At 63.9% G+C, this 12,855-nt stretch overlaps 1 protein-coding gene and 1 pseudogene across 1 annotated transcript; both read left to right on the forward strand.

Annotated features, from left to right (window-relative positions):
• The first annotated feature begins 3,430 nt into the window (after window positions 1–3,430).
• On the forward strand, window positions 3,431–9,694 carry LOC116815301 (integrin alpha-IIb-like; annotated as a pseudogene).
• Window positions 9,695–11,248: 1,554 nt separating this feature from the next.
• On the forward strand, window positions 11,249–12,798 carry LOC142046074 (integrin alpha-IIb-like). The gene is made up of 2 exons (XM_075061466.1): window positions 11,249–11,578; window positions 12,413–12,798. Exons 1-2 carry the CDS (start codon window positions 11,357–11,359, stop codon window positions 12,581–12,583), a joined length of 393 nt encoding a protein of 130 aa, XP_074917567.1. The 5' UTR covers window positions 11,249–11,356; the 3' UTR covers window positions 12,584–12,798.
• The last annotated feature ends 57 nt before the right edge of the window (window positions 12,799–12,855 follow it).

Genomic DNA, 12,855 nt, shown 5'->3' on the forward strand with positions numbered 1-12,855 from the left:
GCTCCCTGCCCCACCCCCACAGCCACGCCAGCTCCAGGCCCCCCAGCCTTAGAGAAAATGCACCCTGGGGGAACGTGCATTCCCTGTGGATGTGGCGTTCCCCCATTCCCCTGGCCCCATGAGCACCCCAGATCCCCACCCTCCCTTCCCCCCAACCCGTGCACTGTGCCCCCTTTGCCCCGCCTGCTTCTGCTCCTGCACCCCAATCCCTACACCCCCTTCACATGCAGCTTCTGCCCCCTCCTGTGCCCCAATCCCTGCACCCCCTTCACTGCTACCCCCTGCACCTCCCTCCTGACCCCTAACCCCTGCACTGTGCACGCACCCTCACCCCAACATCTGCCCCCTCCTGTGCCCCAATCCCGGCACCCCCTTCACTCCTACCCCCTGTGTCCCCCTCCTGCACCCATGGGGGGAGCCTGACCTGGATGCTGCTCCTCTGGCCCGCACAGCCCTAGGGGATTGGAGTGGGGAGCAAGGAGCTGTCAAGGGTCCCTGCACCCAGAGCACTTTCCTTGTGGGCTGGGTAAGGGGAGGGCAGGAGAGCAGCAGCTCCTGGTGCCTCAGCACAGTGTGTGTGTGCGTGTGTGTGTGTGCGCGCACGCATGCATGCACATGGGTGTGTGGGTGCATGAGTGTGTGTGTATAGGAGTGTGTGTGTGCGCGTGGGTGTGTACATGTGTGTGTATGTGTAGGTGTGTGTGTGCACACGGGTGTGTGTGTACGCGCATGTGAGTGTGTGGGTGCATGGATGTGTGTGTGCACGTGTGAGTGCATGGCTGTGTGGGGGTGTGCGTGCGTGTATGTGTAGGGGTGTGTGTGCGCGTGCGCACGTGGGTGTGTGGGTGCATGGGTGTGGGTGTGTGCACATGCGCGTGTGTAGGGGTGTGGTTGTATGCGTGTGAGTGTGGGTACGTGCACGTGTGCATGTAGGTATGTTTATATGTGCGTGTGTGTGTGCGTGCGTGTGTATGTAGGGGTCTGTGTGTGTAGATGTCTTTGTGTGCATGCGAGGGTGTGTGTGCATGTGTGCAGGGGTCTGTGTGTAGGTGTGTGTGTGTGCGCACGTGGGTGTGTGGTTGCATGGGTGTGGGTTTGTGCACGTGCGTGTGTGTGTAGGGGGTGTGTGTGTGTGTAGGCGCATGCATGTGTGTGTAGGTATGTTTATGTGTGTATGTGCATGTTCATGTATGTGTGTGCGTGTGTGTGTGTGTAGGGGTCTGTGTGTGTAGATGTGTGTGCGTGCGTGCGCGTGTGTGTGGGTCCGTGTGTGTGTGTGTGTAGGGGTCTGTGTGTGTAGATGTATGTGTGCGTGCGCGTGTGTGTGGGTCCGTGTGTGTGTGTGTAGGGGTGTGTGTGTGTGTAAGTGTGCGCACACACACAGTCTTTTTAAGAAAGCTCTTGGGGTCAGGGGCCTGGACTAGGCTTGTTCAGACCCAAGCAGCTCCAGCCCCGAGAGGCAGCAGCACAGACACCCCCTGTCCCATCAGCTGCCTTAGTGGAACTCGGGGGGAGACCCCTGCCATGAGCCCCCCCCGAGCTCCCCACGGGGCAGGAACAACAGCAGCCGGGCTGAGCACGTGGAGCACGGCCGGTGGGGGGCATCTGGCTCGGACGCCCCCCCCATCCCCTTACAGCCACGCCGGTTCCCTGCCCCCCTCGGTGCCAGTCGTCCCCCCCCGCGCTGCTCAGCCCTGGGAGGGGGGGCCAGGCCAAAGGCCGATGCAGCTGCTCCTCTCTTGCCTACACTCAGAGCCCCCCCTGCTGGGAGGAGCCCCCCCATCCTCACTCCCATGCCCAGGTGCCCATGCCCCTCCCACCAGCTTCCCCCATCAGGTGGCTTGGGTCAGCACCAACCTTCCCCGCCGAGCCTTCAGCCCCTTTGCAGTGAAGTAGCCCCCCTCTCTTATACAGATGGGGAAACTGAGGCACAGAGTGCCCAGGGCCAGCCTATCACTCTCAGCACTCACTGGGCACAACTCCCCTTGTGGCACCGAGGCCAGGGGCTCGACAGGGACCCCATGAGGAGTGGTGGCTGGACCCTGGGGTACAGGGGAATTGGGGGCATCCAGGGAGCCCCTCACTCCCCTCCCCTGCGTTCATTGTTGTCCATTTCAGGCCTCACTCCCAGTCCCTCCGTGCCCACAGCACACTCAGCCGAGGGGCCCCACGCAGGGAGATCTCTGCCAACGCCTTTGGGCCCTAGGTTCACCCTGGGAAGGCCAAACCCAGGCATCTGGCTGCCCCGTGGACCCAGCAGCTCACTCCCTGCCGAGGAGGCTGGCTGCGGGGCGCTGACCAACGAGGGACGCCAGAGGTGCCAGCTGGCATCCCGCTGGCCAGGGCAGATGAGTGGGTTCCTGGCCCAGCCTGGAAGCCTGGCTATGCCGAGTGAAGATCACAGCCAAACTCCTCAGGGGCAACCCCCCAACATCCCCCAGCTCCCCCTGCCCCAGGAGCGTGGCACTAACGCGGCCTTGTGCCCCTCTCCACAGTCAATGACAAGCGGTACTGCGAGTTGGGCTTCAGTGCCACCATCACCCACGTGAGTACGGCCCGGGGGCACCCAGCTCTGTCCATGGTGGTGGGAGTCTTGGGGGAGTGCCCATGGAAACGTGCCTATGAGTGTGTGTGCCCATGGAGGTGTGTGCGCCTGTGCCCATGGGGGGTGCCCGTGGGGGTGTGTGCGCATGTGCCCATGGGGGGTGCCTGTTGGGGGGCTGTGCGTGCCCGTTGGGCCTGTCCGTGGGGGTGTGTTCGTGCCCATGGGGGTGTCTCCGGGTGGGGCACTCACTCAGGCCTGTCCTGTTCCCTTGCAGGCTGGCAGGCTGGTGCTGGGTGCCCCGGGAGGATACTACTTTGTGGGTAAGGGCTCTGGTTCCTGGGGGGCTCTGGGGACGGTGGGGGGAGGAGGAGGAGCCATGGCAACGCTGACAGAACCGCCCCCAGGGCTCCCCCCTCCGCTGTGCTGGGGGCACTGTGCCTGCCTTTGTGCCCAGTGGGGTGGACTGACCCTGTCCCAACCTTCGTCCGGTGGGTTGTCCCATCGTGGCTGGCCAGGAGGCTGCCCCTATGGTCGTTACCTAGAACCCCTTGAGCTTGGAGCATCCCTCTCAGGCAGGACCTGCCCCATGCACATGGAAATATGCCAAACAGCCCCTGCCCCCTCGTGGGACGCCCCAGGATAAGTGCTAGCGTGAGCGCTGTTCGTGAAGGGATCTGTGGGGGGGTGCGTGGCTTTATTGGGCCATGTTGGCAGGGCCCTCCTTCTCTCACTCTCCTAGCCCCTGCTGACTCAACAGGCAGCCTGTATTCCCCCAGGGCTGATCTACGCGGCAATCTGTCAGCAGTCGTGTCCACGTCCCGGGCAGGCCCTAGCTCTGGTCCCGTGGCCCCGGAGCAGTACACGGGCCATGTATAAATGAGTACGATGATGGCCTACAGAGGTGAGTGCAGCCTTCCCAGCAAACCTGCCCACCTCATGCGCTGGCCCGGGAGAGGACTGACTGGCGCCCGTGCCAGCAGGACACTGCAGGTCCACCACTTGCCCCCGGTCTAAGCACCAGGACCCCCACTTCCCTCCAGAGCTGGCAAGAGAACCTAGGATGTCCTGGCCTCCCAGCCCCCAGCTGTTCTGCGTCTGCCCCACTACCACCGGCTCCAGGGCAGCAATATGGAGCAGAGTTTGCTCGCCCACCCCAGCCCGTGCCCTGGTGAATCCCCCCTTCCCCCCCCCCCACCGCTAGCATTTTGAGCATTGGCCTGCTAAACCCAGGGTGTCAGTTCCATCCTTCGGGCCACTAGGGACCGGCTGGGAAAAAATCTGTCTGGACTGGTCCTGCTCATGAGCAGGTGGGTGGGACTAGATACCTTCCTGAGGTCCCGTCCAGCCCTGAGATTCTACGATTAGACCCCACTCCCCTCCAGAGTTCGGGGCGGTGACAGCCCAAGGGTCCTGGCTCGCTGCCTCCCCCCACCACACCCACTGGCATCTCCTTCCCCCGGGTGCCGGTCGCTTCTTGCCCTGACTGTGGCGGTGGGCAGGGGCAGTGCGGGTCGAAGGGTTAACCCTGCTCCCTCTCTCTGCAGGGTTACATCGGGCCGTGGGGAGTTCGATGGGACCCCGCCACGCCAGGATAGGGGGATCTACCCTGGTCTTGTGTGGTGCCCCCCGAAACCCCTGAAGCTGCACAGCGCTTCTGGGGCTGCCACACTGGCGCACAGAGCAGACTTGGCGCGCCACCCGGCCAGTGCCCATGGACCCCCCCCCACCCATGCCTGTCCCCTAGGCGCACAGGGCTGGGAGCAGGAGGTTAAGGGGCTCCTCGCCAGCTCCACCCCCGGGCAAAATGGGGCCTCTGCCTTAAGCAAATGCTTGAGCCAGGAAGTCCATGCCCTCCCAGGGCTCCCCCCACCACCCAAATCTCCTGCCCTCCCAGGCTCCCTCGCCCCGAGTCCCTGCCCACCAGACCGCCACCTGTTTGCTCCATTGTCCCTTCCAGCTGACGGGCACAAGTCTAACCAGTCCTGGGCGTATCCATTCTTACCCCCATCCCCAGGCCTTTGCCAAGAGCACGCCATGCACCTGGCTGCCTTGCTGCCCTGGTTGCTGCATAGGCGGCGGCCATTCCAGGGCACACCGCTGTGCGATGCCCCCAGAGGGCAGGGTCTGCAGAGCCAGCCAGTCCAACCCTTCCCAGGGAGCGCATGCGGAGCGCCTGTTCTTGTGCCCTCTGCCCCTAGTCTGACCCTTTCAGCCCTCACTGCCCCGGGGTGCACGGGCTTTCCCTTGTTTTGGGTAGCCCTGGCCAGCGGCTTCAGCACCCCTCTGCCCCCGGGGGTCGCCGGGGCACTCTTGTGTTTCCTTCACAGAGTATGTCCTGTGGGCCATCCCCAACACGAAACGGACCTGTGGGGGAGGTAGTATTGGGGGGCACCATGGCGGCTGTGAGGAGCAAGATGCCATTGGGCTGCCTCAGGCCCTGCTCTCTGCATGTAATGCCTTCCCATGCCTCTGCAGGTTGGCACCCATGTGCTCCAGGTTGTGGGGCAGGGTCCGGGGGGCGGGCGCGCAGTATCCTCCCTGCAACTGTGGGGCTCCCAGAGACCCTCCACACCGAGCCTCTCAGTGGGCCACCCCTATGCTCGGCTCCCGCCTCCTCCTCCCAGGAACAGCCCCAGGGAGACACGGCGGAGCAGCCCACATCTCCCAGCGCCTGCGGAGAGGGAGCAGCCCCCACCTCTCTCCTGCCTATTTGTTTCTCCCTCCGGCCAGGTCGAGATTTTCAGTGCTAGAAGTCTCTGGTGCTGGTACAGAGCATCCAGAGTAGCATGTTACCTGCCCCCCATCTTACCCCTTTCCCCGAACCCCACTCCTCCTCCCTTCACTTTCCCCTGTCCTGCCCCAGCCAAGGGGAGCCAGTGTCAAAGGCCCACTCCCAGCCCAGGCGTTCTCCACTGGCTCCACAAACTCTTGGCTCCCAAAAGCCAGTGGCCACTTCGAAAGTTTGGCCTTTAGTTACCAGTCTCTGAGCAAGAGAGGCCCGGCCGCTAGGCAGGGGGCTGCGGGTTGGGAGTAGGGCACTGGCAGAAGCTGGGGGGGAGCCCAGGACTGGCTAGCAGGGGCTGCAGGTCGCGAGAGTGAGGCGCACTGGCAGAGCTGGGGGGAGCCCCAGGACCGTGCTAGCAGGGCGCTAGCGGGTTGGAGTGAGGCGCACTTGCCACAGCTGGGACCCCAGGGCTGAGTTACGCAGGGAGGCTGCGAGTTGAGAGGAGGGGCACTGGCAAGAGCGGTCGACGGCTGTTACGGGCGGACCCCAGGGTCGAGCTAGCGTAGGGGCTGCGGGGTGCGGAGTGAGGGCACTGGCGGAGCTGGTGATCCAGGTCCTGGTTGAGCAGGGGGTGCGGGTCGCGCGGTGTGGGCACTGCAGAGCTGGGGCGATCCCAGGGCTGATAGCAGGGGGCGCGGGCGGCTCCAATTCAGTGTAGGGCGCACTGCAAGCGGGTGGACCCCAGGGCTGGGATAGCAGGGGGCTGCGGGTCGGGAGTGAGGGGCACTGGCAGAGCTGGGTGGGACCCCAGTGCTGGGTGAGCAGGGGGCTGCAGGTTGGGGTTGACAGGCATTGGCCAGCCCAGCACGGCCCCTGCACTCAGTCCCCTACCCCCCATGTCTTCCAGGTGGCGTCATACTTTGGTCACACGGTGGCTGTTGCTGATGTGAATGGCGATGGGTAAGGAGGAGGTTGCCGCTGGCTTGGCAGCCTGGGCACTGAGCCCAAGTGCCCATGTGTGCCCCCAACCACTGCCTGGGGGGGCAGCAAGGCCTCCTCACTCAGGCCTCCCATCCTGGGCACTGGCAGGGCAAGGGAGAGCCAGGCCAACGCTGGGGGGTGCCGGGGCTGCAGGGCTCCATCACCTCCAGGAGCCTCCGTGCTCTGCTTTGCCCGTGCCCATGGCACAGCCCTGTGGGGCCAGAGCCCTCTCCAGTGCCAAGGGCTGGGGGGCACGGCTAAGAGCTCCCAGGGTCCCCTCTGCCCAGGCCCCACTGACGTGCTGGGTGTGGATTGTGCAGCTGGTGAATCCATGGGGCAGTCACGGTGCCCTGAGGAGGAGGCTGGGTCCCCACAAGTGCTGCTCATCCTCCTGGCCCGCGATGCCCCAAGTCCCCAGCTGGGCCTGTGCTCTGGGCTCCCCAGCCAGCTTGGTTTGTCCCCCCTCATTCCCCCATGTTAGCTTCTGCTGCCATCTGGTGTCCACCAGCCTGCACTGTGGCTGGCAGAGCCTGGTGCCCGGTGAGCAGGGGCAGGGGGCAGGAGTGGGCAGAGCCGAGGGGGTAACCCCAGCCCGCAGCACAAGGCCCGTGTCAGCCCGGGGGCAGTCTGGGCCCTGAGGGGCCTGGGGACAGACAGAGCTCGGGGTGTGTCCGTGTCCAGGAGCATCAGCCGTGGGGCACCGACTAGTGTTAGCTGCAGTGGCCCAATGCGTTCCTCCTGCGGGGGGGCTGCTCCCATCCCAGCTGGCTACACACCCAGGCCGTGGGATCCTCCTTTCGTTCCATTGGCCCCTGCGGCCTGGCAGGGAGGGGAACCCAGAGCCCCCCCCTGCCATCTGCCCCCTTTGCCACCAGGAAGGACGACATCTTGGTGGGGGCGCCGCTGTACATGGTGTCCCGCTCCGACCACAAGCTCTACGAGGTGGGGCGCGTCTACCTGTACCTGCAGCACCGGGGCCCCCACCCCTACAGGCACCCCGCACAGACCATGACCGGCACCGAGGTCTTCGGCCGCTTCGGTACAGCCATCGCTCCTGCGGGGGACCTGGACCAGGACGGCTACGTCGGTAACACCCAGCCGCAGCGGCCCCGGGCGTCAGTCTGCTAGTGCTCAGGGCAGGGGGCTTTGGGAGCCCAGAGACCCCCTCATGGCCTCATGGCTGGGTTTGGGGCAGGGCACCTGGGGTGCTGATCAGCACCAGACTGAGCCCAGGGGAGCTGGTGCCGGCAGCCGGCGGGATGCCCTGGGGAGGTGTGCCCCATGGTGGGGGAGTGCCCCGGGGGCAGGGAGCAGGGCAATGACCCAGCAGCCTCCACGGGACAGTCACTGGCAGGCTGGGAGGCAGCCCTGGGATGGCCGAGCCCCAGGTCTCAAAGTGCTCGCAGGGCGGAAGAGCTGAGTCCTGCTATATAGTGGGGAAACTGAGGCCAAGCGACGAGTCGCTCATAGCCACACACAGTAGTAGAGCCAGAAACAGTCCTGACTCTCAGTCCCCCGCCCCCCTTAACTCTAACCACTAGTCCCAACTCCTCTGCCAAAGCTGGGGATAGAATCCTGGCTCCCAGCCCCCACTCTGCCCCCTAGACACGACACTCCGAGCCCTGGGTCCCCCTCTAGTCAGTGTGTAACGTCTGGGGCCCGTCACTGCCTCAGTGGCTGGGATCCTGCCCCCCGGGGATGAGGAGTGACTGGTTCCTGAGGCAGGTGTGCTTGGGGCTCAGCTGCTCTGGCCGGGGCCCGGCTTGTGGGCCCTGCTGTCCTGTCCCCTCAGACGTGGCGGTGGGGGCTCCGTTCGCCGGGAGCGGTCGTGTGCTCATCTTCAGGGGGTGCAGCGAGGGGCTCCGCACGCCGGCCTCGCAGGTCCTGGAGAGCCCCTTTCCTGGTCGTGCCGCCTTCGGCTTCTCCGTGCGCGGCGCCACCGACATCGATGCCAACGGGTACCCAGGTACGGCCACCCTCTCAGTCCCCCAGCCCTGGCCAGTGCCACCCCAGGCCCACCAGGGGCACAGGCCTGGAGCTGGGCAGGGCCTGTGGCCCGGAACCTTTGGGGAGGGAGATAAGTGTGTGGGGAAGAGGGCTCAGCCTCCACTCCCCCCGGAACCCCATTCCCATGCCAGGCGCTGCCCCCTGGCCTCTGCGCCCGTTCCCCCTCCCATGCCTGGTGCTGATCCCTGGGCTCCCCTCTCCCATGCCTGGTGCTGCCCCCTCGACCCCCGCTCCCATGCCTGGTGCTGTCCCCTGGGCTTCCATCCCGTGTCGGCCACTGCCCGCTCCTCCTGGGTCACCCCGTGCTGGGTGCTGTCCCCTGAGAAATGCTGAACACCGCTTCCTAGCAGGGTGTGGCTCTCTGGGCCCTGTAGGCAGGTGCCCCCCTGGCTGGCTGGAGTCCTGGCTCCTTGCCCCGGCTCCTGCTGGCAGCTTTGCCACACAGCTGAGCTGGCAGGATCCTGTGTCTGCCCTGTGAAGCCCGCTATGACCTTTGGCTTGCGTCCCCAGATGTGCTGGTTGGGGCGTTCGGCGCCAGCAAGGTGGCCGTGTACAGGTGAGTGCCCAGGGCTGGCTGGGCAGGGGGTGGGTGAGTACCCATGGGCCCTGTGCACATGAGCTGCACCCAGAGCCAGCAGCACTGAAGTCAGTAGAGGCTGCTGCCCCCAGGATCGGGGCCTGGAGCCCTGGCTGGGTCTGGGAGGGGTCAGTAGCGTGGTGCCCAGCACAGACCCCGCCCTGGCACCAAGCAGCAGCCCCCCATTGCATAACACCTCCCCCAGTGCCTAGGTTCCCAGCTGTGGGGGAGGTGGCTGGCACAGACCCAGCCCTTCCTCCCTGCCAGCCGCCCTTGCCCTGGGGATAACAGCCTGCTGCTGCTGCCGGCCCACAGAGCTTCTCTGACTGGTCAGACTTCAGGCCCTGGGGTTGTTGCTCCTCGCGGCTGGGCTGGGGCCCAAGCTCTGATCCCACGTGTGCCCTCTGCTTAGCCCCCAGGATTCAGGGATTGCCCCCTCCCTGCCTGCTGGCCCTGAATATTACAGGCCAATGCGCATTCCCCTGGGTTTGACTGCTTGATGGTAGCCACAGAGCCCAAGCCTGGTGCGTGGTGGCCAGTAGACACATGCTGCACGTGCCCAACGTGCTGAAAACCCGAGGAGAAAAGCCTGCGCTGTCGACAGGACCCCTGTCAAGCTGGTGACTAAGGGACGCGGGGGGGGCTGTGCTGGTGGTGCAGGCGGAGGGGGTGGCTAGCGGGACCAGGAAGTGCTGGCTCCTTCCCCCGACAAAATGCCAGGGCAAAGGCCCTCACCAGCCTGTGTTCGTCCCCTCGCAGCTTCACCATCCAGCTGCACAAATACACTCTAAATAATCATTGTGCGGGCAATCAAGGGAAAGAGCCTCCGGGAGAGAATAATGTGAAGTGCCACGTGTGAGGGCCCAGGCGTGGCCAGGCAGCCAGGAGCGGTGGACCTGGGGCTCGTGAGGGCAGGGGGCCGGGCTGCCAGGGAGTTGCATGGCCAGAAACCAGGGGGGAGGCGGGGGCTTAGGGCCTGGGGGGAGCGTGACCAGAGTGAGGCAGGCTTGCAGGGTTGGGACCAGGGGTGGCATAGCCAGAGAGGGCAGCTGGGGGCTGAGAAGGTCAGTGTGGCCAGAAGCCATGGGGTGGCTGGGCTGGAGGCTCGGAGAGCCATTGGACGGACCCATGAGGGCAGCGTGGCTGGTGCCGGGCAGTCAGCATGGCCAAGGAGCCAGTGGGTAGATGGTGGGGAGAGAGGCCCGGGTGGCGTATAGCCAGGAGCCAGCGGGCCATCTTGTGATGGGTTCGGTACCACAGGATCCCCTTGGACTGCACCTGACGTGCTGAAATTACCCGGAGCCCATAATTCACCTCAGCTTGGCCCTCCAGAACCCTGAATTGTTGAGCCAGACGTGCCAGCCTGCTGCAAGCCAGACTCAGGGTCTGATCCACACCCCCAAAGCTGCAGCCTGTAACCAACAACTGCTCTGCAGGTTACTTGTCTCCAGCACCCAGACACCCAGTTCCCCAAATAAATCCATTTTACTCTGTACAGGGTAAACTCATACATTGTCCCCCCTCTAACACTGAACGAGAGAGATGCCCAGCTGTTTGCACCCCAAGTATTAATCACTTACTCTGGGTTTATTAATAAGCAAAAGTGATTTTATTAAATACAGACAGGAGGATTTAAGTGGTTTCAGGTAATAGCAGACAGAACAAAGTGAGTCACCAAGCAAAATAAAGCAAAAACACGCAAGTCTCAGCCTAATATATTAAGAAACTGAGTACAGGTAAATCTCACCCTCAGAGATGGGCCAATGAGCTTCTTTCACAGACTAGACTCCTTCCTAGCCTGGGCCCGAGCCTGTCCCCTGGCACAGCCCTTGTTAGTTCCAGCTCAGGTGGTAACTAGGGGTTTTCTCACGACTAGCAGCCCCCTTTGTTCTGTTCGACCCCCTTTTATAGCTTTGGCACAAGGCGGGAATCTTTGGTCTCCCTGGGTCCCCCACGCAATGAAAAAGTACCAGATTTAAGATGGATTTTATTATCCAGTGACATGGTCACATGTCCTGGGAGCCCCCGAGTCTCCGTTCCCCCTGGGCTGGCCCACGGGAAGGTGTGAAGGTAAAGAAACCATTTACAGCCAGTTGTCTGAGTCAGTGGGAGCCATCGAGATTCCAAACCACCATCAATGACCTCACTTTGCATGTTACACTAGAGCCTCAGAGTAACATTCTTGTATCTGAAGCTAGAAATATGAAGTGATCCATTCATAGAAATGGGCTGAGCACACTCAGCAGGTTATAACCTTTGTAATGAGGCCGTACAAGGGGCCCTTTGCATGAAGCATGTTCCAGTGACATCATGTTCACACTCATAAGCATATTTCCATAAACCGTGGGTGCAGCGTCACCACAGTATAGCCAGGAGGGCAGCAGGGCTGGGGGCCAAGGGGCAGCGTGTGCACCGGGGATGGTGGCATGGGAGCTGGGGCCATGGGTTGGCATGGGCACCGCCAGCGGGCCAGAGCCAGGGGCGGTGGCATGGGTGCCAGGGACGTGATCTAGAGGGCAGCATGGGCACTGGCAGCTTGGTGACGAGGGGCACTGCGGCCTCCCCTCCCCAGCTGACTCTCTGCTCCCCAGGGCTGGCCGCCGACCTGCAGCTGGACCGGCTGAAGCCCAAATCGGGGCGAAGGGTCTGGGAGCTGCAGACACACCAGGCAGGCCGGAGCCTGGAGCTGCAGCTATCAAGGGAGGAGCCACTAGAGTGCCAGAATGTCACAGCCTACCTGCGGGTACGGGGGGCTCAAGACAGGGGCTGCTCCATAGTCAGGGTCCCTGCGGGCACCCCAGGGTGGCTCCTGGCCAAGCCACCTCTCAGGGCTACACCCCATCACTCACACAATCCCCCTTTAGGTGTCAGCCCCTGGTCCCGCTCGGCCTTGGCCACTGAGCCCCTGGGCCCAGCCTCCTGCAGCCCTGAGTTGTGCCCACGGGTCTGGCTGAGCCAGTCTTCTGGCAGCGACGCAGCCGGCACGCCCCAGCTGGGGGTTACGGGCCCATCAGGCTGACTGGTCGCCTAGGCCCTGCCTGGGACACCCCAGGGCCGAGCACAGAGCCAGGGTTAAAGCCCTGGCTGGGCGGGTTGTCCCAGAGCATGGCACCAGCAGTGACCACTTGGTGGGCTCCAGCTCTCACCTGCACACCCGGCCCCTTCAGCTCCAGCCCCAGCCTGGGCTCTGCCCCACGGCCACAGGCACTGGCGCTCTGACCCCCGTGCAGATCTGGGTCAGTTTCAACCAGCTCCTTAGCGACTCTTTGCTCCAGCTGGGTGGGGTGACACCCCCTACGTCTGTCTGCTCTGACAGCATCATACACCTGCTCCCCCCAGGCACTCCACAGCCTACAGGGGAAACCGAGGCACGTGTCGGGGGGACAGAAATATTACCAAAAATTCCCATTTGGTCACATCTCTGTCTCGCTGGGTCAGGGGGCCAGGGCTCAGGCTGGGCCAGGGCAGCCACTCTTCGTCCTAGCAGGAAGGGTTCACAGTGTGCCTGGGTTGAGACCTGCAGGGGGTGGGGGGCACCCAGCCCTGTCTCATCAATCTCCTCTCCCCTCCACCCCAGGACGAGGCTGAATTCAAGGACAAGCTGAGCCCCATCGTTGTGAGCCTAGCACTGACCCTGGCAGCTGGGCCAGGCACCGAGGAGCTGGGACTGGTGCTCTATGGGCAGACGGTGGTTCAGGAGCAGGTGTGCCAGCCCAATGCCCCCTCAACCCCGACCCGCAGCCCCTGACTATCCCAGCCCTCAGCACCCCCCATGATCCCGACCTGCAGCCCCTGCTGTCCCCGCCTGGGACTCTCGCCACAGCTCTGCTGGTGCCCCTCAACCTTTACCCGCAGCCCCCATTTATCCCAGCCCTGGGCTTCCCCTGCCCCACAGATCTGCCAGTGCCCCTCAATCCCAGCCTGCAGCCCCTGCCAGCCCAGCCCTGGGCTCCCCCTCACCCCACAGATCTGCCAGTGCCCCAGGTTCCCCTCAATCCCACCTGCAGCTCCTGCCAGCAC

The sequence above is a fragment of the Chelonoidis abingdonii genome, unplaced genomic scaffold (genome assembly GCF_003597395.2).
Source record: "Chelonoidis abingdonii isolate Lonesome George unplaced genomic scaffold, CheloAbing_2.0 scaffold2193, whole genome shotgun sequence".
Lineage (NCBI taxonomy): Eukaryota > Metazoa > Chordata > Testudines > Testudinidae > Chelonoidis > Chelonoidis abingdonii.

Excerpts from the sequence above, each read along its gene's own strand:
- LOC142046074 (XM_075061466.1), top strand. The coding sequence starts at position 11,357 with ATGGGCACTGGCAGCTTGGTGACGAGGGGCACTGCGGCCTCCCCTCCC. Across the intron at positions 11,579-12,412 it reads ATGTCACAGCCTACCTGCGG|GACGAGGCTGAATTCAAGGA; the intron begins GTACGGGGGGCT and ends CCTCCACCCCAG.